This window comes from Strix uralensis, chromosome 21, assembly GCF_047716275.1.
Source record: "Strix uralensis isolate ZFMK-TIS-50842 chromosome 21, bStrUra1, whole genome shotgun sequence".
NCBI classification, from domain to species: domain Eukaryota; kingdom Metazoa; phylum Chordata; class Aves; order Strigiformes; family Strigidae; genus Strix; species Strix uralensis.
The window spans coordinates 7,800,286-7,825,857 of NC_133992.1; the positions used below are offsets into that span (position 1 = coordinate 7,800,286).

The window sequence follows — 25,572 nt, forward strand, 5'->3', positions numbered from 1 at the left end:
AATGGAGCTGGGTATGTGTCTGCTTCTCCCAGACAGGCACGAGGTGGGGTGACCTCCATTTCTTCCTGCCCTCCCTGTCTAGACTGGTGCGGAAGGGGACACAGCTGTCTTGGGTACGGTGCAGTGAGGCCATCTGAGTCTTGTTTTCAGTCTGTGTAGTGTGTTGGCTGGGATGATGCAGCTGCATCTGTTCAGGTCTGCCAGTGCAAGACACAGCTTGAACAGAATGTGTCCCCTCACCATTTTGAACCAGAATGGTTCATGCAGGGAAACGTTTGACCCCTCATAAGCACCTTCTGTCAGCCCAGAGCAGTGTGTAACAAAGATGCAGAAAACAGAGTGGAAGAGGGGAAGGATTAGTTTAGAAGAAAAGAAGAAAGGAGAAGAGAGGACATCAGAGACTGGAAATGTAGGTATCTCAATGGCTAGTAGCATGGGGAGCTTCACCTAATTAGGTGGTCAAAAGTAAGGCTGTAATGGTAATACTCCAGGAGGCTGCACACAGCATGCTTGGTCCAAGGGTATTACAGTGTCAGTGGGTGGAAGTCATGGTGAAGCTGTTGCAGGATGCACTTGCTTACACCTTGGCTGAAGCATTTTTATTAAGTCGCCCAGAGTAACTGTGCTGCTAATGGCTTCTGCCTGACTGAGGATCCTGAAGCAGTGTTAACATAAATTGGGAGTTCATTTATCTTCAGGTGCATCCATTTCCACACAGGAGGTGGTTTCCTGCTGCACTGAGTACTGCTATTAAAACTGTAGTGAGAATAACAGCTCGGTTTCACTGTTTTAATGTGAACAGACCTGGAACCATTCAGTTGTCAAATGAAACTGCAGAGAGATTTGAAAGAATTGAGACAGCTGCAGATTGCAGAAATGGAGGGGACAAGCTTTTCCTAAATTGAGTCCCTTAATAAGAGGTTGTTTCTCAAAGGCTAAATGTTAAAGCAGAGACTTGTGCTTGTCTGAGGTTGGTGGCCAGTGCAAAGACTGTGGCTTGTTTGGTTAATTGGTACTTCTTTGAGACTGTGGCTGTGTGGACCTCTTGTACAGTCGTTTTAAAATCTGATCATCTAACAATGTTCTTAAAGATTTTTTGAAAACTCATTCTAGGTCACACTTATCAATATAGAGTTCTCAACCCAAGGAAAGAGTTGCATATGTGGCTAAGAGCAGCTTAATTAGAAGGTAATTGAATCACAGAAGCATCAGAAATCTGGCTGAAAGGACTTCTTAGGCCAACCCATCCTCACACCTCTTCTCCAGTGGCATTGAACGATTGCAGTTTCTAATATTATTGGCAAAGAGGAAAGTCTTTTGCTTTTTGCTCTCTTTTAGGTGTTACTGCTGCAAAGTCTTTTTCGGAGGGTGTATCGTGAAGAAATGTGATCTAGTAAATCAGTTATGAACTGTGCCATGCCTGTGTCTTCTGTATAAGGGACATTTGGAGAAAATAAAAAGATGCACCAAACTTTTATCAGTGTGATGTTGCCTAGGGTTAGAGTATACTGATGATTATTAGTGCTTGCACATTGTCATTACATTGTGCAGCGCTACCTGGGGGGTGGAAGTATCCCCTGAAAGACACTTATATGTTGTTAATATTCTCATTGCCATTCTAGTTCAGTAGAGAAATGCAGTAGAAATCGGAGTTCTCAGCACATCTTGAATATTTTGTGGTGTATTTGAGAAATGTCTGTCTTGTTTGCTCTCATCTGTCCAAAATATTTGAAGATGTTATGTGCAGCAGTTGCAGTACCTCCCTGGAAATCTTCAGATGGGAGGTCTTGTGCAGTGTGCAAGTTCCAGAAAATGAAAATTACTTAGAAGCCAATCCTTCCTGACCCTTTAGGCAAGGAAGGATAAAGATAGATGAGACTCTTAGGTCTTCAGTAATCATTGCTTATGCTTCTAACGTGGTAATTCTGAAATGCTGTTTTTAAAAAGAGCATTAGCTGAGTAACACCAAGAAACAGTTCTCAAGCAATTTTTTTAATATTTAGTCGTGCAATAATGCTGACAATTTCCTTTTATTCGGTGTTATCTTGCTAACATGTTTAGGAGAATTGCTGTGTTTTGTTTCCCAGTCACTGACAGATCTTTAGAATGGGCAGAAAGCTGTCATTCTGGCGTGGCTGATGACTAGGCAACACAATTTGCCAATGACTAGAAATGAACCTACCCTGATCTGGCCAGTGATCTGCATCTTAAAAATGCTGCAGCAGGGAGGAGAGTGGGGTATAGCATGTAGCACTGGGTCCGTATTTGTGGTCTTTCACTGAGTATATTGCCAGAAATCTCAATGATAGACTTCCTGGTAGAGTGAGATCTGAGCAGAAAGAGTCTGTATAGAAATGTCAAATACTTGATAGCAGGGTATCATCTATAAACGATCTTGCAGAATTTGTATCTCTGCCTCAGTCTGAATTTTATACTTTACAAAAATAATTGGAAGCTGAGAAAGTTCACTCTGACTTCACTGAACATGAGAATTTAAAGGAAGAGCCCAAGTTAAGAGTGTGGGAGTACTGGGTGAGGACATGTGTTGTCGTGTTGCTGATGGTGTCTGAGTGTGTTTGGGACGAGAGCTGGAGGTGCTGGTACGATAGTAATTTGGGTTTAAATGTGCTGGAGGCCCAGATTTTCAGGAAGCGCATTTCCAGGCTGATCTTGTAAGGGAATTGAAAGAGTGGAAAGATCTTCTCTGAGTCCCACACTTATTTGTCTGACAGGTTCAAGGGCCTCAAGCCGACTGTTATCCTTCTCTCCCGAGGAATTTCCGACGCTGAAAGCAGCTGGCGAGCAGGACAAGGTTGGCAAAGAAAAGGGCGCCTTAGATCCGTCGTATGGGCCAGGACCAAGCCTCCGCCCCCAGAGTAAGTGAATGATTGTCTCTTTCTGTCTTATCCCAGCTCATAACCCCAGAGACTGTGTTTTGGGCAGGGGGATGCCAGTTCACAGTAGTATCAGATAGTCCATCCTTATATTTCCTTTTATCCTTTTATGAGCTCACATGTGTGAAGCAGCTTAGTAAATGGCCACAGATCCTCCTGTAGTGCTGATGTTCACTGGCTGAGTTCTGTGCTCCAGACAGTCAAGTATGGACTGTCATCTACTACATTGTTTAATAAAAATTGCTGTGTGATGTTGCAAAACAGGCCCCTTCCCCCTGGGCTAGCGGTGTCACAAGTGAAATGAGTGTGTGGTGTAATGTGGCTTCTCTTTGAGTGCTTGTGCATGATCTAATTGGCCTTAATATTCTGCAGGGTAAGGACTGCGGAGATGGGGAGCGGAGTTGGTTGGAATTCAGGCTTATTGACAAATAAGGGCACCACTGGTGCAGCAGTTACTTATTAACGGCTGATGCTGCTAGTCCCTTAGGAGAATAAACACATTTGGAAGTTTTCCTTGGTCCCTGATGTTTTTCTACATGCTTAGTGTAATTAGGGCTTGACTGGAGTATTTGAGTTTGGAGACTTTCTGGCAGAGTGACTGTCTGCATTTACAAACATTAACATAATAATTACCTCCTTCCCAGATGTCACCAGTTGGAGGGAGGGCGGTGGGAGGAACATAACCTCTGCCACATCTCTGACCGCCTCCCCTGCTGAGCTGGGCAGCAAGACCTCTAGCACCGGAGACGGAGCCCCCTCCTCAGTGAGCGCCAGCGATCCGAAGGAGCCGTCTCTCCGCCCAGCTCAGCCTGTCCGCAAAGGGGCTTCGCAGTTCATGGGAAATGTCTACCAACCACCTACATACCATGACATGCTACCTGCTTTTGTAAGTTGTCCTTTCCCCACAGCTGTGTAACGTCCTTGCTTCTTAGAATGTGTGCGTGGGTTGAAGAAATCACCTGAGAGATCTGCGTTCTGGACTCTCAGTTGGTTCCCAGGGCTTGCTCAGGGATCCTTCTCTTGATCTATTTTTAGTTGCCCCTGTTGCACATTTACCCTTTCATGCTAGAATAGTGTAGCACAGCGTTGCTCAGCCCAAGGAGAAGTTGCTGCTTTCCTTTTATAGCTGGAGAGAGTAACCATTAGCACGTGGCCTGTTAGGCAGCCAGACATGAAATGTTTGTTTTCCATTTGTGTGGATGCAACTACTGTGCTCATGTCGTAACCTAATCTGGGTAAGCCTTCGTGTGGCAAGGAGGAAAAACCAGACTGTTCTGCTTTGCATTATTCCAGATGTGTCCACAACAGCCATCTGAGACCCCTACATCACTGGACCGAGGGTCTTTCCCCCTTCCTCAGCTTCGCCTTGAGCCCCGGGTACATTTCAGACAATACCAGATGAATGACCAGGATGGGTAAGGCTGCCACGACTGTCCCACTTGAGAGGCAGGTTCAGGGTGTGACATGAACTTTAAATGATGCAAGAATTTGGGCCAGGGATCCAGTTGCATGGGTGAAGCTGCTGGCAGCCACAGAGGAAACCTGATTTTTATCCAAAGCAGCAATGCCTTGCTACAGCAGCATCAGAAATGGTGCGGGACTGTAAGCACTGTATGTCTGAAGAGCAGGTGGACGTGAGAAGTAGTTGTGTGTGATCCTGGACTGGAAGGATTGCAGCTCTGATCTGTAAACCCTAGGAAGTGGGTACTGGGTAACCAACAAGGGAAAGAAATTTTGTTGGACAGGGAGAGAAACTTGGAGCCATTGTATTTAAGTGTGTGGTAGAAAACAACTGATTCACTGTTACAAACTCAGCTCTACATTCTTTTCTTTGTTTGCTGTTTCTAACTATTTGTTTGCATTTCCTTGTAGGAAAGAGAACAGGCTCAGCCTGTCTCGCCCAACGCGTCCAGTTCGGCAGCAAGTAGAGAGAGCACCTCGGCCGACCATCATCAATGCCGAGAACCTAAAGGGGCTGGATGAACTAGACACTGATGCGGATGACGGATGGGCAGGTAAAGTGCTTCTGTTCTCAAGCTTCAGGCAACACCTGAAGAGGTGAAGCAAAATAGTTACTTCTCTCCAAAGCATGAAATAGCCAGGATGTTCTGGTGGTTCTGTGTCACTGCCGCAGAAGGAAAGAGGGGAAGCAAAGAGGGGACTGTGTAGTTGTGAAATTGCTGTTGGTGTAAATGATGACACAATGGATCCTTCTGATCCTTCCATCACACTGTACTCAAGGAACCGGATCTGAAGACTCCTAGAAGCTGAAAACACCAAACAGCAGGGAGATAGCAGTATGGCTGCTGGGAAGAAGAGTTAGTCTTGCCTTTTCAGTCACGGCATTCAGTATCCAACTACACAGTCTAGCTTGGTGGCTGTCTCCTCATTTGCAGCCCCCATTCCCAGGCTGCTTGCTGCTCCTCTTCTGGGACCAGCCCAGCTGTTCAGCACTGTGGGTCCACACTACTTGCAACATTTCCAATACTTGTGGTGAACATTCAGCTTTCTAAGTAATTTATGCCAAGCCTGTGTGTTCTCTGGTTTAGTGCCAGAGAGGGCATAAGCTTTATGAGGACAAGGGACCTGTTTCTTCCCTCTGATATATCCCTTCTCCAATCCTGCCTTCGTAGGCATTCATGATGAAGTGGATTACTCTGAGAAACTGAAGTTTAGTGAAGATGAGGAAGAGGAAGAAACTCTTAAAGATGGACGACAGAAGTGGTAAGAAGTGGCTGTATTCACACCTACAGTTGTTTCAGTAAAAGTAAACAATACCAGGATCTTTTTAAAACTTGTTCTAAGTGTTGAGGCTTAATCCCCCTGATTCGTACTGTGACTCTGTTGATTCCACTGACCATTGTTTGAATGGGCTTCAAGGATGTGTGTAGGTCTTGAAGCCAAGTGCTAGGGTGCCAGGCTTTTTTCCTCCTCCCTTTCTGTATCTCACCTTTATCCTGCTGCACAATAGTGATGTTAATCCTTATGCACCTTAGGAGGAAAAGTGCATTGCTTGTTGTGGTGTCGTTCTGTTTTTTCGATCTCTGTTACAGTCAGTTGCCTTTGCCACTTGATAAGACTGCAAATGCGTTTTGTGACAAGTAGCAAATGTAATAGCAAAGCTGTTTATATGATAGGAACAGCTGGGATCCCAGGAGGCAGCGACAGTTGTCCCTGAGCTCTGCAGACAGTGCAGATGTCAAACACACCTTGGAGGAAGGAAAGAATTGGGGCGACTCAGTTGGCTTGTCCCGGTCAGTCCGGAAAGTGCAGGATTCACAGCAGCCTCCGAGGAAGCTGAACGGCTGGAGCTCTGCATCTGAATACCAGGTGGGTTGAACTCATGCGAGTGGGCTTGTACTGCTGGATACGATGCATCGCTGTCCTTAAGAGGCCAGTTTGACATTTTATTGAAAGTGGGATGCTGATGAAATTTCTCAATTCTTTGTTATATCCAGCTGGAGAGAAATCCATCTGCATTAGCATTCCCACTAGAGAAAAGAAGTTGAAGCTGGTCCAGAGCAGTGGGGTTGTCAGTGAGAAAATGGAGATATTGAACCAGATAGCAATAACTCCCTACCAAAAGGGGAATTTATGTGCATAAGGATAGAGGGAACAGAGTCAGCAAGAGATTTTTCTCAGCGTGGGATGCGAAGCTCAGGATACAGGAAATGTTTGGGTCATGCTTATTGAGGAATGTTTTTCATTTGGCAGAAGCCCACACTGGGAAGTATTCTCCGACAGCAGTCCCTCGAGGATAAAGAAGAAAAGGTGCCACTGAGACAGAAGTTTGTGCACTCAGAGATCTCTGAGGCTGTCGAGAGAGCCAGGAGGCGACGGGAGGAGGAGGAGCGGCGAGCCAGGGAAGAGCGTCTGGCAGCCTGCGCTGCAAAGCTGAAGCAACTTGATCAGAAATGCAAACTGGCTCAGAAGAGTGGGGAGACCCAGAAACACACAGAGAATGAAGACCTGCGACCCCCAAGCACAGAGAAAAATTCTGTGCAAGAGAACGGTCACGCGTTCCGTAGAGGTACAGAAACGCTGCTTGCCTTGCCTTGTAAAAACTGCTTTTTTGCTGTTGTGCCAATTTCTTACCTGAAGTGAGGGGGAGTTCCTGTGAGGGAGAGTTCAGAGGGTGCTTTGATTGCACTTGAGAGATCAGCTGCTTCACTTATTCTGCAGAGTATTTTGGATTGGTGATGAAGGTTCTTTTTTTTTTTTTTTTAAATCCTATTAAAACAAATGCAGACTTCTTTGGTTGCCTCTATGCCCAGTCAGCTGTGCTAGCAGAGACCTTGTTGGAACAGGCCTCTTGATCTTCTCATGATTGGATGATGATACTAAGAAAGTGCTCATGAGCCACAGATCAGAAAATTAGTTATCAGTGAGTGCTGGCAGGTTTAAGGAGTAATAGGGGAAATAGAATTTTTTTTTTTTTCCCCCAGTGCTTAAGCAGAAGGCTGATGGCAGTGGAGGATCTTGGAATTTATCACTAAAACAAGATGGACAAAGCCTTCCAGAGCTGTCAAGGCAAATCAGGGAGATTGTATGTGAGGTGCTTTATATGATTATAATAAAATTAACCATGTAACGCAGTCAGGACGTGCCCACACCTGTGTATGTTGTGGTGTGGTGGTGCATGCACAAGCCCTGTCATGAGTAGGGCTCATCAAGGCTTATTTTCTTTGCAGCAACCCCCGAGTTTCACACACAGGATGTCTCTGTTGGCTATCTGGAAGAGGAGACTCCTGCCCCAGCAGCAGCAGCAGCAGCCCAAAGCAGCAGTGAGGAGGAGCTCAGAGAAGCTCCCTCCCCAGCACAGGAATTCAACAAATACCAGAAGTCTCTTCCCCCACGATTCCAGAGGCAGCAGCAGCAACAGCAGCAGGTAATAGGTGTGACACTCCCACCTCTCTTCCCTTTGACTCCCACCAAACCCTTGTGTTTGCTTCATTCTCAGCACAATCAGCACCAGCTAACCAACCATCTTTGGCTTGGCAGGTGATAAATGGGAGTTTTACCCTGGCCTTTTTCAGTACTTCTGATCATAGATGTATCCTGTCTGACAGAGATAAAAGGGCTCTATGTAGGTTACATGAATTTTACGTGCACCCTGTGGTACTGAAGCTGTTGTGGTTAGGGTTTCTGTGGCTGGGCAGAGGCGTGAGCAGGCCAGGTTTGTCACTTCCCTGAGAGAAAAGTAGACACTGCTGTCAGAAATGTTGACTTGTCTTACACGGTTGTCTGGGTGTCTCCTGACAATGTGAAATCTTAGGGCTGTGTGGTTTGTAGCAGAGGTCTGGTTTGCAAATATGTGTATGCAGGAGAAGCTGGGGATGTTCCCCTTCCCATCTCCAAAGTCACGGGACAGCAGTGGCTGCCTTGGTACTTGCTGTAGGCCCGATCCAGTGAAGTCTGTAGCACCTTTGGCTGACGGTGAACGTCTGTTCTTCCCTGGCACAAGATGAGAGCCACTCTTCAGCACTGCTGCAGTGACAGGGAGCTGAATATACAGGCCAAGGGAAGGGAAAACCGTTGGGGATCAGCTGCTTCCGTTTCACTTGCTGTGCCCTTACCCTGTTAGGTAGGGGCAGCCATTTGCTTGCCAGGGGCAAACTGTGCTGTAGGTTGGCAGGTGGCTGGACTCTGCTTCTGGGCTGAACATGAGGGTTGTGAAGTGGCACAGTTCTCGTTCCACCTCCTGCCTTTGCAGAGGGGTGGTCCTCTACATCTGCTCTCATCTTCTACCTACCCAACTCTTTTTTTCTGTGAGGCTCTTTCAAATCAGTATTTTCTTTGCGCCGTAAATATGTTTGGTCTTAATTGCTTCATTTTTGTTTCATTGAAAAATCTCTTCTGGGGCTCTGAGAGACCAGCTTGAAATGCTTTGTATGTCTTGCATCTTACCCAGCATTACAGTGCTGTATGTGCCACACATACTGTTCAGCTCCTTCCAGATGCAGTGAGCCTCCTTAGGGCAACAGAGTCAAAGCAAGGGACAGAATATCCAGGCTTGAGATAATGCAGAGTTAATTGCCATTGTTCACAGAATAACCACTTGAAATGTGATATAATCAACACTGCTGCAAGCCTTAGTGAAGAGCTCACATTTGGCTTTTGCTTGGAACCTCAGTAATTGCTCTTTTATGGATGTTCCCTGTGCTTGTTACTGGGCAGTTGACATTTTCATGATTCAAAGGTACAGCAGCAAATGCTGCTAATGCTACTCTTTAAGATGCTCTTAAACTAAAAATAATTGGATGTCTTTGCTGTCATGCTAATAATACCACAGGTCATTGCTACTGGAAGAACATGAAATTTTCATTTTATTTTTCTCTTATCCTCTGTGTTGTTAGTATGTATGAGGCAGTTTGTATTTTGGCTGGCTTGTATTGCTGGTTTGGTAGCAGTGGTTCTGTGAAAGAATAAAATAAAAAATAGCATTGGTATCATTAATGAAACATTTTCTCTAAGCTACTGAAGCACTAGATAACTCAGATATAATCTTTATGTTTATCTGAGTTTTTCTCTTGCCGTAATGATGTGTCATGTTTGGATTTAAGGGTGTCTCTCTTGCTCTGCAGTAGGGGGTTGGCTTTTTCTATAAACAGTATGTGACACTGTAAGTCTAGTAAGAAAAGACGGTAGAAAGTGTGACAGGTAAATAGACGTATTTCATGTTAATTGGAGCTGTTTACCTTTTGAAAGCTTTATTTGGTACACAAAGCTCCCTTCAAATATAGGTTCTTCCCGGACCTTTAGCGAAAGTTAAATGTTAAATCAGATTAACATCATGACAGTCCTCTGCTAAAGGAAGGTGGACTGGCCATGTGGGAGATGGGAACAACCCGAAGGTGTCAGCCCATCTCTGGAGGATGCACAGGAAATACTATAAAATATGAATAGCTCTCTTAATTGAGTTTAGGATGTTCTTATCTAATCTGTTCAGCTAAAAGGAGTAGAACTAATATATATGCACATTAAATAACTTATAATTGCATTTCCTCCAAAGAGCAACATCTTCTGAAGTATTTGGCTCCAATTAGGAAATTGTGTTTGACAGGAAGCTATCCTGTTGAGAAAATGCAAACTCCAGTCTTGAAGCTGATCCCTTACATTTGGCCACATAGCGTGGCCCATAGTGGGGTGATATTCTGCCTGCATTTGTGGCTGCAACGTATTCTGGCTGGTTTGGGTATTTGGAGAATAACAACAGCTGCCATGTTCCTGGTTGGTGGTGAATCGCCCTCACCTGCTTTAGTCTCCCATCTGAGCTGCTTTTGAGGCTCTAACACAGGGACTGTTTTCTGTCAGCTGGCCGGTTTGTGAGAGTGATTCCTGGTGCCATGACTGTTCGTGTCAGAACAGCCCGTCCTTCTCCTTCCCTGCAGGAGCAGCTGTACAAGATGCAGCACTGGCAGCAGCAGCAAGTCTATCCTCCCCCATCCCATTCCCATCCCCAACGGACGTTCTACCCGCCGCACCCCCAGATGCTTGGCTTTGATCCTCGCTGGATGATGATGCCTTCTTATATGGACCCTCGCATGGCCCAGAGTCGCACCCCCGTGGATTTCTACCCTTCAGCCCTTCACCCTTCAGGTAAGGTGTTTTCAGTGTTTCCCTTTCTCACAGCTGTTGAGTTAGTCCATATCTGGAATGTTGCTGTGCTTTGCCTACCTCTGTCCAGACTTTGCATCCTGGCTGGCTGTGATTGACCTTCTCTAGGGATGAGAAAGAGTCGGGTGAAATGAGAGCTGATGAGGGAACAGAGGCGGTTGAGAGGGAGGAGGGCACCTGCCTGTCCATCCCCTGCACTGCAATGGGAGATCTTCCCTAACAGCTTTGGAGCTGTAGTGGGTGTAAAAGCACATCTTGCCCCTTGGAGGAGAAGAATGAGTTTGGGAGTTACTGTAATAATGTGAAATCTTAATAAACCCCCTTTAAGAAATGTGATGGAGAAATCCTGTAGTTCCTGAGCTGTGTGCTCCTAGCACTTTCCTACCTTGTCACTGACTATAGAGGTGTGAATATAAACATCAGGATGTATAAATCATCCCCTTGAGTTTCTGGTTTGTTATCACACACCTGCTTGCTTCCAGGCCAGTGATGGTGTGTAGTGTTCTGTGCAGGCTGGGCTCTCAAAGCTGGGTCACCTTCTGTATCCCTCCAGGTGTATTTCCCAGGCACAGGCTCCCCTCTACCAGAAAGGTTTCCATGGCTGCAGTCACCTGCTGCCCTGTAAGGAAGGGGAGTCATGCTAGCTGTGGATTGTTAATCCTTCTTGGCTACGAGATCCTAGTGTTAATGGTATGCGCTTTGTCGTGACCAGGAATTATGAAGCCCATGATTCAGCAAGACTCCATCGGTGGGAGCAGCTGTCGGTCTGAAGATCAGAACTGTCAGGCAGGGCAGGCGGAAAGGAAAACTGCTCCCTTGGACCCTGTGCCAGTGTGGGGCCAGGAGGGCTACACGTCTCTGCAGAGCAAAGGGTACTCCCTGTCACATCAAAAACAGGCTGACAGCATGACCATGGAGGGGCTGCATGGCAGGTGAGTGCAGAACACCCCCTCGCACGCATGCTGTGAGGGGAGGTGCTGCCATAAGTCATCTCCTGCTGAAAAGCAGGTGTAGAGTTGACCCAAGAGGTACCTCTGAACAGGCCAAGGTACTGATCTGGTAGCGCCCTTACACTGTTAAGTGTTTATGTCGTGGAGGTGCTTACTGAGCTATTCAGAGTTTTTCTGTCTGATGCCAGTCAGGGCTGACCAGCCTGGAGCCTGTTCAGTAGGAGAGAGGCACTTGTAGGTACAGAAAACAATGAGTCAAAAATTCTGATACTTTCTAGCTTGTCTCCTAATTCTTTGGGACTTTCTGAAACCAATTCCTTGTTTTCAGATCTCCACATACGTTGGAGGCTGAATCTCCCTTTATTAAGTTTTCTGCCCATCATAGAAACTGCTTTCTTTATCATCCATTGATTTGACCAACCAGGCAGTAGAGCCTGGGGCCACAGCAGATCTGCCCAGCATTCAGGTATCTATGGGCTCATGATTTAAAACAAACCCCAATTTATTTATTTATTTCTGCCTCTTGTGCCCAGCCTGGGCCCTTGGAGATGTGCTGTGCTCTGCATTAACTAACTTCCTTTTGTTCGTTGTTTGTTTGCTTCTCAGGAATGACAGCTACTCTGCTTCTCCTGGAAGGCCGGAGAGTCTGAGCACCCAGCGAGATCTCTTTGAGGAGAGAGGGGAGGAGTACTTGAATGCTTTTGACAAGAAGGCTCAAGCAGACTTTGACAGCTGCCTGTCTTCTCAGAGGATAGGCCAAGATCTCTTGTTCCAGCATCAGGAGACCGTGCAGGAAACCTGTCCTGCTGGCAACCGCCACGCAAACTTGAGGTGTTCGCCCCTAGAGCCTGATTTTATCCAAGCAGAGAAGAAGCCTGAATACAACGGCTGGGATATCAGCCACCATCAGAAACCTGCAGAGACTGCAGCGGAAGTTGCTGAAGAAGTGCCCAGGGATGAGCAGTCATTCAGCGCTGACCCATGGAAGAAAGATGGAGCTAATAGCAAACAGCCCGCTGAAGAGACAACAGAGTGGGCTCCTGAGAGCCGGAACACCAGTGGTCAGCACCAGGAGCAAATGGGGAGGACGCGACGATCAGGCCCGATTAAAAAACCAGTCCTGAAAGCCCTCAAGGTTGAAGAGAAGGAGAAGGAGATGGAGAAGGTTAAACTGGAGGGAGAGGACACTTCACGCCCGCTGAAGGAGAAGGCGGCTGTTCAGAAAGTAGAAAATGAGTCAGATGATTCTGCAGCCTTACTGAACTCCACACGATACCTGCTGGATGACAAAGGTTCTTCCCAAGCCAGCCTTGCCCGAGAGGCTGAGAAATCCCAAGAGGAAGAAGAGGAGGAAGAGGAAGAAGAGAAGCCAGAAAGAACCTGGGAGAACAAACTATCCAGAGAGTCTGGTGATCTCCCTCCCACAAAAAGAAACAACTGGATCTTCATTGATGAGGAGCAAGCCTTTGGTGGGAGAGGTCAAGGGCGTGGGCGAGGGAGAGGCTTCAGAGAGTTCACTTTCAGAGGCCGAGGCACTGTTGTGGGCAGCCGGGGAGTCTATAACAACCAGCGGAGCAGCCGAGGGCGAGGGCTTCGGGAGTTCAACCAGCCAGAGGACTTCCCCAGAGGCAAACCAAGGCGCCGGATTGCAAGCGAGACACACAGTGAAGGGTCAGAATATGAGGAGCTCCCCAAGCGTCGCCGGCAGAGGGGCTCGGAAAACAGCAATGAAGGCTCTGTGCTGGACAGGGAGGACAGTGATTTGAAAAAGGGAGACTTCAAAGAGTCTTGGAGGTCCAACAAAATCTATTCGGATGATCACAGTAGTCTGGATCCTAAGATGAGGGCTCCGAGAGCTTTTGGGAGATCACTGCCGCCAAGACTGAGCAACTCTGGCTATGGGCGAAGGGGTTTCATGGGTAAAGAGCCCACTCAGTGGCAAGGCAGGAATGGGGGAGCAGGGTGGCAGGAGTACAGCCACACGTCTCCATCAGACACTTTTGGAAGCAGGCAGCAGTCTGACAGGGACTACATTCAGGATTCTTACAAACACGTGGATTCCTTCTCCAGCCGAGTTTTTGACGAGAGTCATCTGGATGACAAAAGGCACTTTTTCCAGGAGGATTACTCAGCAGATCAGGAGAATATAGAGAACAGGCCATTCAGGAGGCGGCGTCCCCCCCGCCAAGACAAGCCCCCACGATTCAGGCGCCTCAGGCAAGAGAGGGAATCGGTTGGCCAGTGGAACCCCGAAGATGGAGGCCCCAACCTGCTGCCCAGCCAGTGGCCTGGAAGACCCAAGCTGACCACCGCAGAGAAGAGCAGCATCTCGGGCAGACGGTCTCCTGAGCTGTCCTACCAGAACTCATCGGACCATGCCAACGAGGAGTGGGAGACAGCATCTGAAAGCAGTGACTTCAGTGAGCGGCGGGAGAGGAGAGATGGAGTTTCAGAGAGTGAAGGCCAGCTGGAAGGTGGTCTTGGCAGTGGGAGCTTGGGAGAGAAGAGGGAGCTAGCGAAGAGGAGCTTCTCAAGCCAAAGGCCCCTTGTCGACAGGCAGAGCCGCAAGGCTGAGCCAGCAGGGTTTGCGGAGCAGTCTGTCAGGACTGGTGTAGGAGCAGCTTCCAGATATGAGAGCCAGCAGAACGGGACACTGATAAAAAGCAAAAGGTAAAGTCGTATTGATGTGCAGGTATCTGTCATATGTGGATATTGGAGGAGTGGAGGAGGGCTGGACTGGGGGTGAGGAGCTGTTTGCTTTGTGTCTTTTCATCTAGTGCAGGTGACTTCCAGCACCGTTTATCCCACCTTGTGACATCCAATGGTTTCATCATTGTCTGGTTTACAACTTATTGATGCCTTTGCTTCCATGCTGGGAATCCAGGTTTATGGAAGTTGCTGAGACACTTGCAGGCATGACATGCGCTGCTCTGCCTTACTTTAGTTTTGGGCCAAGACAGCTCTCCACTCTCTGGACTGCCTCTCACTAGAGACATGAAAGATGATAATGAAAATCCTGGTCCTTAACTCCAAACCTATTGTGTTCTTCCTGTCCTGTCATGGGTCGTGAGTGTGGAGTGTAGTGGAGTGCACAGAAGTGAGGGTTGGGTTTTCCTGGGATAAGCTGCTGTGAGCTGTGCAGGTTGAGCACCTGGATTCCCGGTAGTATGGTTGTGGCATGAGCGCAGTGTGTGACATTGCCAGTCCTAGCTTTGTGTGAACAAATATTTTCTTAGACCTTAGTGGAGACCGGTGATGAATGGCAAACAGCGCTGTGTGTTCCTAGCCTGGTGGGAGGAGTTCCTCCTGAGAGTATTTTCAGACAACTCTGATGCTAGGGATTAAGTATTTCTTTGCAAGTGTCTTGTGAAAAATCTGGTGATTGACAGGCTGCTGGGTGAGGTGGGCCTTGGTCATGGGCCAATTTGACAGTTCCCCTGTTACCCTTTTCCTTTAACAGGAGCAGGAGAAAGAAAGTCTTGTGCACCTGCATAGTATTGGGTTTAAAGCACTGATAAAGAGACAGCTGCTTCTTGTTTCCTTCCTCTTGTGACCCATCTCCCCCAACTTCTGGATGTAGTAACTAATAGTAGTTTATATGGAAATAAGGGAGAGGAGAGCTGATGTCTGGAAAGATGCATGCAGGTAGAAAGGGAAAGTAAGGGAAGGGAGGAAGCTTTTGTTTTTCTCCTTTAACCATGCCTCTTTTGTGAGTTGAATGCTTGGGAATGATGTGTGGATGGTGGTCAAATGGGAAAAATTCTGGGAGAAATAAAATGGGAAAATTATATTTATTTCTTTTCCTCAATGTCATCAACCTCTCCACAGTGCCTCTCCCCATCTCCCTTCCCCTCACCTGATGCTGGCCAAGGAATGTGTGTTAACTGCAAAGAGGAAGGAGGGGAGCTGTTAGAGCAGTGTCCTAGGAGGGGAGGAGACACTGCACAGAAGCACAGAGCCCTCCTCGTAGGGACAAATTAGGGTATGAGCTTTGTTGCGGGGGCAGCGTGTTGGTTGACTCATGTGTACAAGTATTGCTCTGTTTCCATCTCACTTCCCCAGCAACATCCTTGTAATGGGCTGTGTGCTCACAATTTAATGTCTGCTTTAGTGAGCAAAGGCTGGGGAAGGATGAGGTGAGATTAGAAAACTGGTAAAGAAAATACAGTCCTGTGTGAGCTGACACAGGCAGGACACAGGAACAACCACAAAGTCATGATGAAGTGCAAAGACCGAATTGATTCTTGTTACCTCTCAACCCAGGGGATCTCTGCAGCAACACCCGGGCGCAGGCACAGGCATCGCAGAGCTTGGTCCTTGCCAGCCAGAAAGAGGAGGAGAAAGAAAATATCTCAGAACTGTTGCTTTTGCCTGTGTATATCAGGGATTTTCGTAGGCGTACTTTTTCACTGTGCTTTGATCTTTCCCACAGCAGGGCAGGATTCTCAAGGATGTTTGATAAAGTGCCTCTGAGTCTCTCACAGGCCTGTGTTGTCTAAATGTGGACATTCTACCCATCAAGCACACAGAGCTAAGCAACAATTAGTGCGATATCTGTGTTTTTCAGCACCCCAGCTGCAAGTCACTTGAGCGTGTTTACAATCCTCCTTGCGAATCTTACATTGTATTCCCACAAGCCCATAAGTTTTCTTCTTGCTACTTCTACACATCTTCTAGTGATAAATCTAATTCCTTTCCTTTCTTTCCTGTAGGTCTCCAGAAGAAGGAGGGGGCCTTGGCAACACCAGTGGTGGGAGCAGCCACTCCATTTACAGCTTGGATAGGGCCTCCCATGCGAACTCAGAGAGTGCTGAAGGGCCAGGTAAAAAGCCAGAGAAGGAGCCTAAATCCACAGTGCAAAGGACAAGTGAGAAGGGAGAGGCCTTGTCACAGTTTGAATTGAGTTATGGAAGTGAGTGTCTTAATTCATTTATTTCTTTAATAGGATAACACATTGTGGCTGACTTCAAGCCAGAGTGATCCAATCCAGTTAATTTTAAACATCAGGTTAGATTTTATCCATTTATTTACACAAACAAGAAAATTTTAGTGTATCTAAAAAGGGAAAACATGGAAGACAAAGATGGTTTGAAATTTTAAGCCTAAACTTTCAGCTAGATCTGACACTCTCTCAAATTAGAAATTCTGGTTTCAGGGAGAATAGTTCCATATCTCTATCTAAGATGTTAGATTTCAAGCCCAGAATACCTTACGTAGTGTGAAGGAAGTTGAAAGAGCATCCAGAGTAGGGAATTTGAGCCTGAGCTCATGGCAAAGAGGCAAGAAATTAGTATCTCGGAAACTCATGGCATTAGGCCATGACTCGGGTTTTTTGCTGTTCGTAAAACTGTTTTACATCCAGAGGTGATGGGTGGGTTTTCAAAAGTACCTGTGCCTGCTTTGTTCTTTCTAATACTTGGAAAGGTGAAGAGGTTTGTTTCAGCTGATACTACACCTAACGTTACCCGAGCTACCACACGGGTCACGTTCCCAAGCTCTCATCTTGAGGCAGAGGAGAGCAAAGTCCTGTAGGATAAAGTGACTGGTAGATGTCAACAGACTGCCGTGGCTTAGTTCTCAAAGCTTAGCTGCAGTGCTGCTGGCTGGACTTGTGTGCCTGTAGCATGGATCCTATTTGGAATGCACTCTTTAAATTATTACAATTACAAAGCTTTATATATATACACACATGCGCTATTTTTTTCCCCGTATTTGCTTTTTTCAGGTACCATCATTGATAATCGTGTGTCGAACACAGCGGAAGAGAATGAAGTCGGTTCTATGGCAGGTGAAGGCTTCATTGAGGTTCTCACTAAAAAGCAGCGTCGTTTGTTGGAAGAGGAGCGAAGGAAGAAGGAACAGGCTGCTCAAGTGAGGAATGGGAAGCAGAAAAAGCTTAACCTGATACATTGTTTGGACTGCAGTCAGAGGAATAGGGCCCCAAAAAGTGTTTGGATGAGCAGAAAAACATGCAGTTGGCCAAAGTAGTACAGATCCTGTATTAAGCCCCGGAAACATATTTTGGCTCTGATGGATAGGGGCCATTGGTCTGAAAAGGATGATGAGATTTCTGACTGTTCTTGTTTTCTAGTAGAATTGTTAATTTTGAACTAAGGAGGGTTTTCTAAAGTGATCCTCATCATAGCAACTTGGCTGTAGTTGGTGGGATGTTGGGCAGCAGTGAGCAGTGGAGGACCTCTGCACTCCTGCTGTATCAGCAATGTGTTACTGCTAGAGGGAGGTGTCATGTTTGTGTCTGGACACTTGAGCAGAAAGAAGCAAACGGACTGGGAGAAGCTCTGACCATTTCATGTTCATAATAGGATAAAGGAGTTGATTTACAAGAAAAGGTTTAAGACTGCAGTGTGGATAGCTTAGTTAAGTAATGTTTAGGAGGGGGGCATTTGTCTACATGTACTGGAAGACTGCAGATTCTAGGGGGATAAGGGAATATTTTGACATGAAAGGAGACTTAGTGAAATCTGGAAGACTAAATGCAAATGAAAAGCATCATTGGGAAATGCTTCCTGACAAGGAGGGCTTGTGGTAGGTTCAGAGAGTCTCACAAGCAAAGTTATAAAAGCCTGGTTGCTTGACGTCTTTAAAATTAAGCTGAAGACAACGTGTGAATGTGCAGTGCGAAAGGTCTTGCAGTTGCGGAGATGTGCTGCTTTTTCTCTTCAGATCTTGGCTCTGTGAAAGAGCCATCTCTATACTGTGAGATTATTAATTGATCTTGCTTTAGCTGGAGTAAAAGAGAGGACTTAAGCAGAGCAAGTCTGTTGTAGTGTTAATTCTGCTTTGCTTTGGATCCTATCCCCCCAAATCCCCAAAAGAAAAAAAATCTCATGCTGCTGAAGGCAGCTATTTTTACTGCCTTGTTAGACTGGGGGAACCTCTCAGTAGCTACAGGGTCCATCAAAAACAAAAATAGAGTGGGAATGGAGTCAGAACTACTTTGTATGGTTCTGTTACATGAGTTGGGGGCTTTTCACATTGCAACATTTAGAAACCCAGGGTTTGAACTTGCCAGAAACAGACTGTGTTAGCCCAGTGCAGTGACAGGTCTTATGGCCTGTGCTTTTTTCTCTTTCAGGCACCAGCTAAGGCCCGCGTCCTTCAGTCTCGCATTCCTCCTCGATTTGCTAAGAAGCAGAACAGCTTGTGCTTGGAGCAAAGTGATGTAACAGTTTCTGGAAACAGCCTGGGCACAGAGATCTGGGAGAGCAACAGCCCAGGTAGGTTTGGGTCGGTCTGTTCCAGAGTGTTTCACACAGCTGAGAAATCCTCTGGTGTGTGCAGAAAGGACAGGGTGTCCACACTTAGGAGCAGACAGTCTTCTCTTGTTTGGTGCTGGAAGTGGGAGGGGACCTAGCAGATATTTGGAGTAGCATTTACTCAAAGCTGTACTGTTCAGCCATCCTCCTCCTCTTGTTGACCATGTCAGTCTCCTAATCTGTTTCTTAGGTGGTCTTGTAACATCAAGATCCTACATACCATTTTCTAGCCTGTTGGGCTGGATCTACTTCAGCCATTTTCTTTGCCTTCCTCTGTTTTCTCATCCTCTGGCCCCAAATAGCTAGTGCCTCCCTTGTTTCTATCTCTCCTGTTGTTTTTGCGTTCCCCAAGAAATCTATTCCCTATTCTCTACCCTCGCTCTCCATACACTGTCTTCTCTGAGCTCTGTCGCGTCTCAGCTGAATGGGCAGCTCTAGCTTTCTGAGGTGGTGAAATATCCTATCTCATGTCTAGAAGTGGAAAGTTAATAGCGTGACATGCACAGTGTACGAGGTGTTCTCACAGTTGTGTTTCAAGCAGCTGAACCCTGCCCTCCGTTCTCTTCCAGCTCTTTCTGTTCAGTCTCCTGGCAGTGATTCCTGGAGCAAGCCTGTAAATACCTTTAATGGTACTGAATCTAGCACCACTGAGGTAAGTGGCACCTAATGTGCCATTCAGGTATTGTGTCTAAAATATTAACGTAGGTGGCTTATGCTTCTCATTGCTCCATCTGTGCTTAGTGACTCTTAGCTCTGCTTGGGCAATTTTAAACTGTCTCTTTGCAGTTCTTATTTGAGCTTGATGCTGCTCAAATCTTGACCTAGAGGGCCAAGCGCCGCTTGGTGTTACACGTGGGTATAAATCTGGAGTAACTGTCTGGTAGAGCTATTCCAGGGTTATGCTCCTAACTGGATGCAGAGTGTGGTCGAGGACGGTGGAATCCTGTAGGTCATGTTTGTGTGCCTCAGGCCAGTGAGCAGTGTGTAGCTGTAGCCTTAATGCAGGGAGGGTGGAGGAGGTTCCTGACTGCTTCACCTCTGGAGACCAGAGTTCAAATCTGGTTCTGGTCACAAGTGAAATGAGTTTGGCAATCCCAGCCTAGTTGCTATGTGGGACACTTTTTCCTTATTCTAAAGCCATGGTCCAGTTGGTGCATTGGTTAACCTGTCTCAGGGTTGTGTAGAGCTGAATTAGCAGCCAAGGGATGCTGCAGGTCAAGCCTAACTCCTTTACAGTTAACCAAGAATGTGATTTGAAAAGGGGACATGGTCTTGCTGTTTTCTGGGATTTTTTTTTTTTTTTTCTTCCCCCCCTCCTTTGTGGAGCTGGGTCAGTGTCCGGGCCTTTAACACATTTCGTGCTTTGCATAGCAGGGTTTTAAAGGCAGCCAGGGGGATAGTGGCATTGACTTGAGCGCGGAGTCTCGGGAATCCTCCGCTACCTCCTCTCAGCGCAGTTCTCCATATGGCACCCTCAAACCAGAGGAGATGAATGGGGCTGGCCTGGTGGACCCAAAGCCTGACTGCCAGAAGGAGCAAGTGCAGAAGCAATCTGATAAAAAGGTAATCTGGATTTGCAGCCAAGCCAGAGCACATAGTGAGAGACCTTGTGAAGTGGTTGTGTTGTTCTTGATAGCATTTTTAAGGCTTGAGATTGGGTTATTCAGTCTTTGTGTCTCAGCCTCTCTGCTTTCCTGTTAAGGATTCAGATCAAGGCTCAGGACAGAACAAGGAACACAAGCCTGGACCAATCGGCAACGAGCGCTCCCTGAAAAACAGAAAGGGTTCGGAGGGAACGGAACGGCTGGAAGGGAATATTCCCCCTGTTAATGGGGTGGAAATTCACGTGGATTCTGTACTTCCTGTGCCACCCATTGAATTTGGAGTAAATCCTAAAGTGAGGATTGAATTTAATTTTATCTTCTTGGTGATTTGAGCTTGTTGAGATATGAAAGGTGGTTTGAGGCAGAAGGATTATTTAGAGGAAGCTTCCAGCTGTAGATTTGCCTTAGATTTCATTACTGACACAAACCAGGTACTCCAGATGTCTTAGTGAACACATAATTATCCTCTTGGAAATATTGTCCCAAGGACCGGCTGGGGTGGTAAGAAGTGAGGGACAAAATTATGGCCATCTAAGCCTCTGAGTGCCTCTGGGGGTTGCCTGCTGCTGAGTGCTGAGAAGTGTCTTTTTGTTCTCTTCCAGCAAGGCTTACTGGAGGACAGTCAATAGCTTCTAGGGTCATGATTCAGGCTAAAATCATTAACCATGAGAAGCAGATGAGTGGCCCTTGGACCTGGATTTGAATTTTGTGTGTTTTGCCTTTTCAGGACTCTGATTTCAGCTTGCCACCTGGTTCTGCCTCTGGCACTGCAGCTAACCCTGTCACCAAATTGCAGGATGCCTTGGCCAGTAATGTAAGTATTTCTTTTTTCTTTTGGCATTGATTCATTGGAGATACTCCTTAGTTAAACCTCAGATGCCTCCAAGGAGAGCAAGCATATTTCTTTGCAGTTGACTTTACACTTAATGCTTAGGCAGCACACGTAACTAAAATCCATAATGGAAATCTGTGCCCTCAAGGTACCTTGATAAAATGAGCATCACTAGCAACTCCATTATCGTTGTGCCTGTATAAAGCAAGAGGTATTGCAGATCTCTGAGATCACCAGTCTCCTCCCCCGAGACACAAGAGTGCTGATAATGGACATGATGCAGACAGTGACATTTTTAGGCCCAGACTGCCAGCTTCTTCAGAAGGTCTCGTCTGCCAGAGCGAGGTGGAGAACTGTGACTTGTTAGCCCTTTTGGAGGCTTCCCAGCTTATTCCAGCCACCTGGGTATTTCATTATTACATGTGAAAGAGTGAGCACACCGAAAGCCCAGCTTGTAGCTCAGCTGCGGACAACAATGCGAGAAACTTACAGACCTTTTGAAATGTCTTCAAGTTTGTAGGTTCCTTGATTTTGGAGGTTTGCCTTAAAGGGTGTTTCTTCTCAGAAGTGCTCTTTCAGAAACAGGTTTTGTCTGAAATTTAGGTAGATTCCAGATATCGGACAGGAGGGGGAACTCTACTGCAAATTGAAGTTGCTGGATCAAATTGATGGTTAAGTGGAAGCTGGTGTAACTTGGCATAGAGGGTGTCATTGCACATATCCGAAGCTTCATTTATTCCAACAGCAGAATGGATCATGGTTGAATGTGGTACTTAACTCTCCCAGTACCACTGATTGAACCCTTTGAGATGTAGTTACTAAGAGCTGCCAGCTGAGGCTCTGTCAGCCTTGGTAGCTCCTGGCATTCTCACAAGAGTTTCTAAAGTATTCACCATTTACAAATCTCCCCTCAGGCAGGGTTAACGCAGTCCATTCCCATTCTGCGAAGAGATCATCACCTCCAGCGGTGCATTGGCCTGAACCCCATGTCCTTCCCCACTGCAGACCTTACTCTTAAGGTAAGCAAGCTGGCATGTGTGTTTGTCCTAGGTGTGGATACCATGTCTCCATGGCCAGAGTAGTGAGGATGGAGAGTTCTTTCCCAGAGCATTTTGTTAGATACTGCTAAATCTTTAAAAGTTGTGCATATATGCTATTCAGCATGGGTGGAAGGGCATGTGTTTCAACAGTCCTGGATGCTGAAGGTCCTCACCAGTTGTAGAACAAGTGCAACAGAGCTTTCCTACTAGTAGCTGGGTGAGATACCTGGTCAGGGATCCTGAGTGCCTGATGGTTTAAAGAAGAAAAAAACCCCAACCATACAAACAACAATAAAAAAACCCAAAATAAACCACAACAAAACCCACCACCCCAAACCCAAAAAGCTCAGCAAATACGAAGGGGGATTGAGTGTTTGTGAAGGATGCTTGCCCGTTGGAAACCGGTGTGAAATCCCTTGACCTGAGACCTGTCATAGTAAAAAGCTGGCTAGATTAGATTGAATTTGAACTAATAAGTCGTAGATGAGCAACACTAGGCTTCAGTATTGTCCTCCCCATTTGAACTGTCTGTAGTTATTGTTCTTCATTTCTATAGATGGAGTCTGCTCGTAAAGCTTGGGAAAACTCTCCTAGTTTACCAGAACAGAACTCCCCAGGAGGCGCAGGTTCAGGCATCCAGCCTCCTTCCAGTGTTGGAGCTTCCAATGGTGTCAGCTACAGCTCTTTTGGTGGAGTTTCTATGCCTCCTATGCCTGTGGCGTCCGTAGCACCTTCTGCATCTATTCCAGGTACCCGCAAACTGCAGCAGCAGTATTTACATTGTCTGGTTGGTATCTAGCAATCGTCCTGTGATTCTGGTAGATGAGAGCTTGGTGGGAAGAGCTTCCATGTAAAGTAACTGGCTGACTGCTATTTAACAGATTCTTAACAATAATTCAGTCAAGACAGAAAGAGGGACCATTTCACCACTTTGAAAAATGTTACTTGAGCGTGACTGGTATAAACTTAGCACAAGGACGACTTTTTCTGTGTAGTGACAACTCTCTGTGATGTCTTAATAGCTCCTGCTTAGCCTTCGCTGTGTGCTCAATAGAATAGAAGGGAGGAAACCTACGGCTGAGAGACTCCAACAGTCCCAATATCAACCATTCCTCTGCTTGTTTTGCTATTTTAAGTCACAGGTGCTGAGCACCTTCTGCTCTTTGTACATAATAACTACTTGCTTACAGTTTGCAGAACTCTGGGAGGTGGGAAGGTGTTGCTGTCCTTGAGTTAAGAGGAAAATCTTAAGCTTAGTCATGTTAGACTGTGTATAATTAAGGAGAGCATCTGGAAGAAGGAAGTGTACTCGGATTCTCTGACTCCTGGGTCCCAAAGGACCTCTGATGCATGCACTTTCCTTCTCATTCCTCAATTCAGCAATGGAGTGGAATATATTGGACAGAAGGGATAGCGAGTGGACCATTGTAGTTACTAGCTTCCACTTGGAAAACAGATTGTTCCAAGTCAGGTGATTTCCTTCCCCACCCACCCTAATTTTGTGTGTAACTGCACAGAACCACAGGAGTGGCACAGCACTTTCTAACTGGTGCCACCCCTGGGGTGAATAAGGCTTTTAGATCTCATGTATGAAGGTCTCAAACACCGCGTTTGTTCTTTCTGTCCCTCCTGCCTGGCTGCAAAGATGAGATGATTGCAGGGCAGGTTTCTGGTATTTAGGAACAGTTTGGAGTGCAGTTCACCAATTCCTGGACTGTTAGTGTCTCTGACTTTTCTGTGGAGGTGGGAACCCTGGGTTTATATTTAGCCTCTTACAGAAAGGTACGATTAATTCTCAGCAAGCCTGCTACTGTAAGTGGCTGCTGGCTTGGATGTGTGGACTTAAGAGCTTTACAGGATCGTCTGAATGGGTACTACATTTGTGTTGACTTGCTGAGCTGGTTGCTGAGAGGTAGAGAGTAGTCTTGACCTGTAGGTCTCTGCACTGTACTGTGCCTGTATCTCCCCTGTACCTTGAATTTACAGCCTGCCTTCTCTGACGTTTAGGTAACCATATTCCACCCCTGTATCTGGATGGCCATGTGTTTGCAAGTCAGCCCCGCCTGGTCCCTCAGACAATACCTCAGCAGCAAAGCTACCAACAGGTAAGGGAGAAATACAACTAGCTAGTGCTTTCTCAGGGAGTCTTCAGGGTGGCATTTAAGAAATGAGGAGTCATTCATCTCTCTGATAGCCCAAAGGAGCTTAAATGTGGCTCCCTTTAGGTTCCTTGAATGCTGCTTCCCAGTGAGTGTCAGAGGTTAGTGAAACTGAAGGAAGGGAATTGAGGGGTTTTTACCCATTTGTACCAGTGTCTTTGGACTGGGTTTAACTGAAGCAGATGCTGAGGCATCTGTGTGACATAAAGTGACTTTCACTAAATTCCACAGCTAGTCAGTACTAATGAGCAATTTCACTAGCCTTAGGAAATAGGGTGTTGATAGGGTTGGGGAGAGCCCCTTCAAGGTAAGAGTGCAGCAAGCGAGGGCTGGGATTGTCAGTGCCTGTTCTGTGTGTGAAGCACCTTGAACCCCTCACGTGTCCATCAAATGCCTCTTGCAGGCATCAGTCTTCCCTCTTGGGTCCCTGTGCAGTATCTTCCCCTGCAAGTGTGCTGCTGTTCTGTGGAACGATGCAGGGGCTGGGTAAAGGTGCAGTGTAGGGAATTGTCATGGCAGATTGACTTATGGAGGAAACTGATGGATTTTTAACAGCCTGGGAGAGTTCCTGGCTCCTCTTGTACTTGTCAGTCATCTTAATTTCTTCTGCAGGCTGCTGCTGCTCAACAGATTCCCATTTCCCTCCACACATCCTTACAGGCCCAAGCTCAGCTGGGGCTGAGGGGTGGTCTGCCTGTTTCCCAGTCCCAGGAGATGTACAGCTCCATACAGCCCTTCAGGTAACTGCTTCCAGTTTTTCATTTCCTTGTGGTTTGATCTTATATGTTCCTGATGTCTATCTACATTGATCAGATACTCCACACTCATCTTCTCTTCCCCCTTTGTTGATGTGCTGTTTCCTTCCCCTAGTAACACCGCTAGGGTGGAGAACAAGGATATCAGGGCGCATAAGGCTCTCAGTAGCGTGTTTCTTTGCAGGACAATGTCAAAGACCATCTTTGGAAAGCTATTCAATTGTACTGCTGACCCTCTCAAAGGGGGAGGCAAATATTGGGAAAGATGCAGAAAGAGGAGGTTTGTGGGCTGGCAAGCAGACTTGCTAGTAAGAAACCCAGAACTTAGCGCATACTGGTTTACTACTGGAGCAAAGACAAAAGAGACAGTTTGATCAGAGCTGAGTACCTGGATAGTGAAATTAAATAACTTTTTATTAGATACAAACTGACAAGAACAGAACT

The 25,572-nt window shown here is 46.5% G+C and overlaps 1 protein-coding gene and 1 non-coding gene across 14 annotated transcripts in view; both read left to right on the forward strand.

Moving 5' to 3' along the window:
- Positions 1–25,572, forward strand: part of PRRC2B (proline rich coiled-coil 2B) — a 51,954-nt gene that overhangs the window by 17,125 nt on the left and 9,257 nt on the right. For 8 of the 13 annotated variants that reach the window (XR_012631866.1, XR_012631867.1, XM_074891519.1 and 5 more), the window contains exons 6-27: positions 2,733–2,876; positions 3,539–3,780; positions 4,188–4,309; positions 4,767–4,909; positions 5,528–5,618; positions 6,032–6,224; positions 6,609–6,924; positions 7,586–7,782; positions 10,286–10,493; positions 11,224–11,443; positions 12,068–14,131; positions 16,174–16,373; positions 17,187–17,332; positions 18,558–18,699; positions 19,308–19,390; positions 20,110–20,301; positions 20,441–20,635; positions 21,070–21,156; positions 22,089–22,193; positions 22,771–22,963; positions 24,222–24,319; positions 24,986–25,113. Coding sequence is in view for 11 of the 13 variants with exons in the window: in XM_074891519.1 (XP_074747620.1) it covers positions 2,733–2,876; positions 3,539–3,780; positions 4,188–4,309; positions 4,767–4,909; positions 5,528–5,618; positions 6,032–6,224; positions 6,609–6,924; positions 7,586–7,782; positions 10,286–10,493; positions 11,224–11,443; positions 12,068–14,131; positions 16,174–16,373; positions 17,187–17,332; positions 18,558–18,699; positions 19,308–19,390; positions 20,110–20,301; positions 20,441–20,635; positions 21,070–21,156; positions 22,089–22,193; positions 22,771–22,963; positions 24,222–24,319; positions 24,986–25,113 (5,509 nt within the window). In the remaining 2 variants the exon portion in view is untranslated. The remainder of the gene's footprint in view (positions 1–2,732; positions 2,877–3,538; positions 3,781–4,187; positions 4,310–4,766; positions 4,910–5,527; positions 5,619–6,031; positions 6,225–6,608; positions 6,925–7,585; positions 7,783–10,285; positions 10,494–11,223; positions 11,444–12,067; positions 14,132–16,173; positions 16,374–17,186; positions 17,333–18,557; positions 18,700–19,307; positions 19,391–20,109; positions 20,302–20,440; positions 20,636–21,069; positions 21,157–22,088; positions 22,194–22,770; positions 22,964–24,221; positions 24,320–24,985; positions 25,114–25,572) is intronic. The other 5 variants (XM_074891525.1, XM_074891527.1, XM_074891528.1 and 2 more) reach the window with 4 other exon arrangements.
- On the forward strand, positions 23,217–23,299 carry LOC141953225 (small nucleolar RNA SNORD62). Its single transcript, XR_012631892.1, has one exon. It is a non-coding gene; the product is annotated as a small nucleolar RNA SNORD62 (small nucleolar RNA).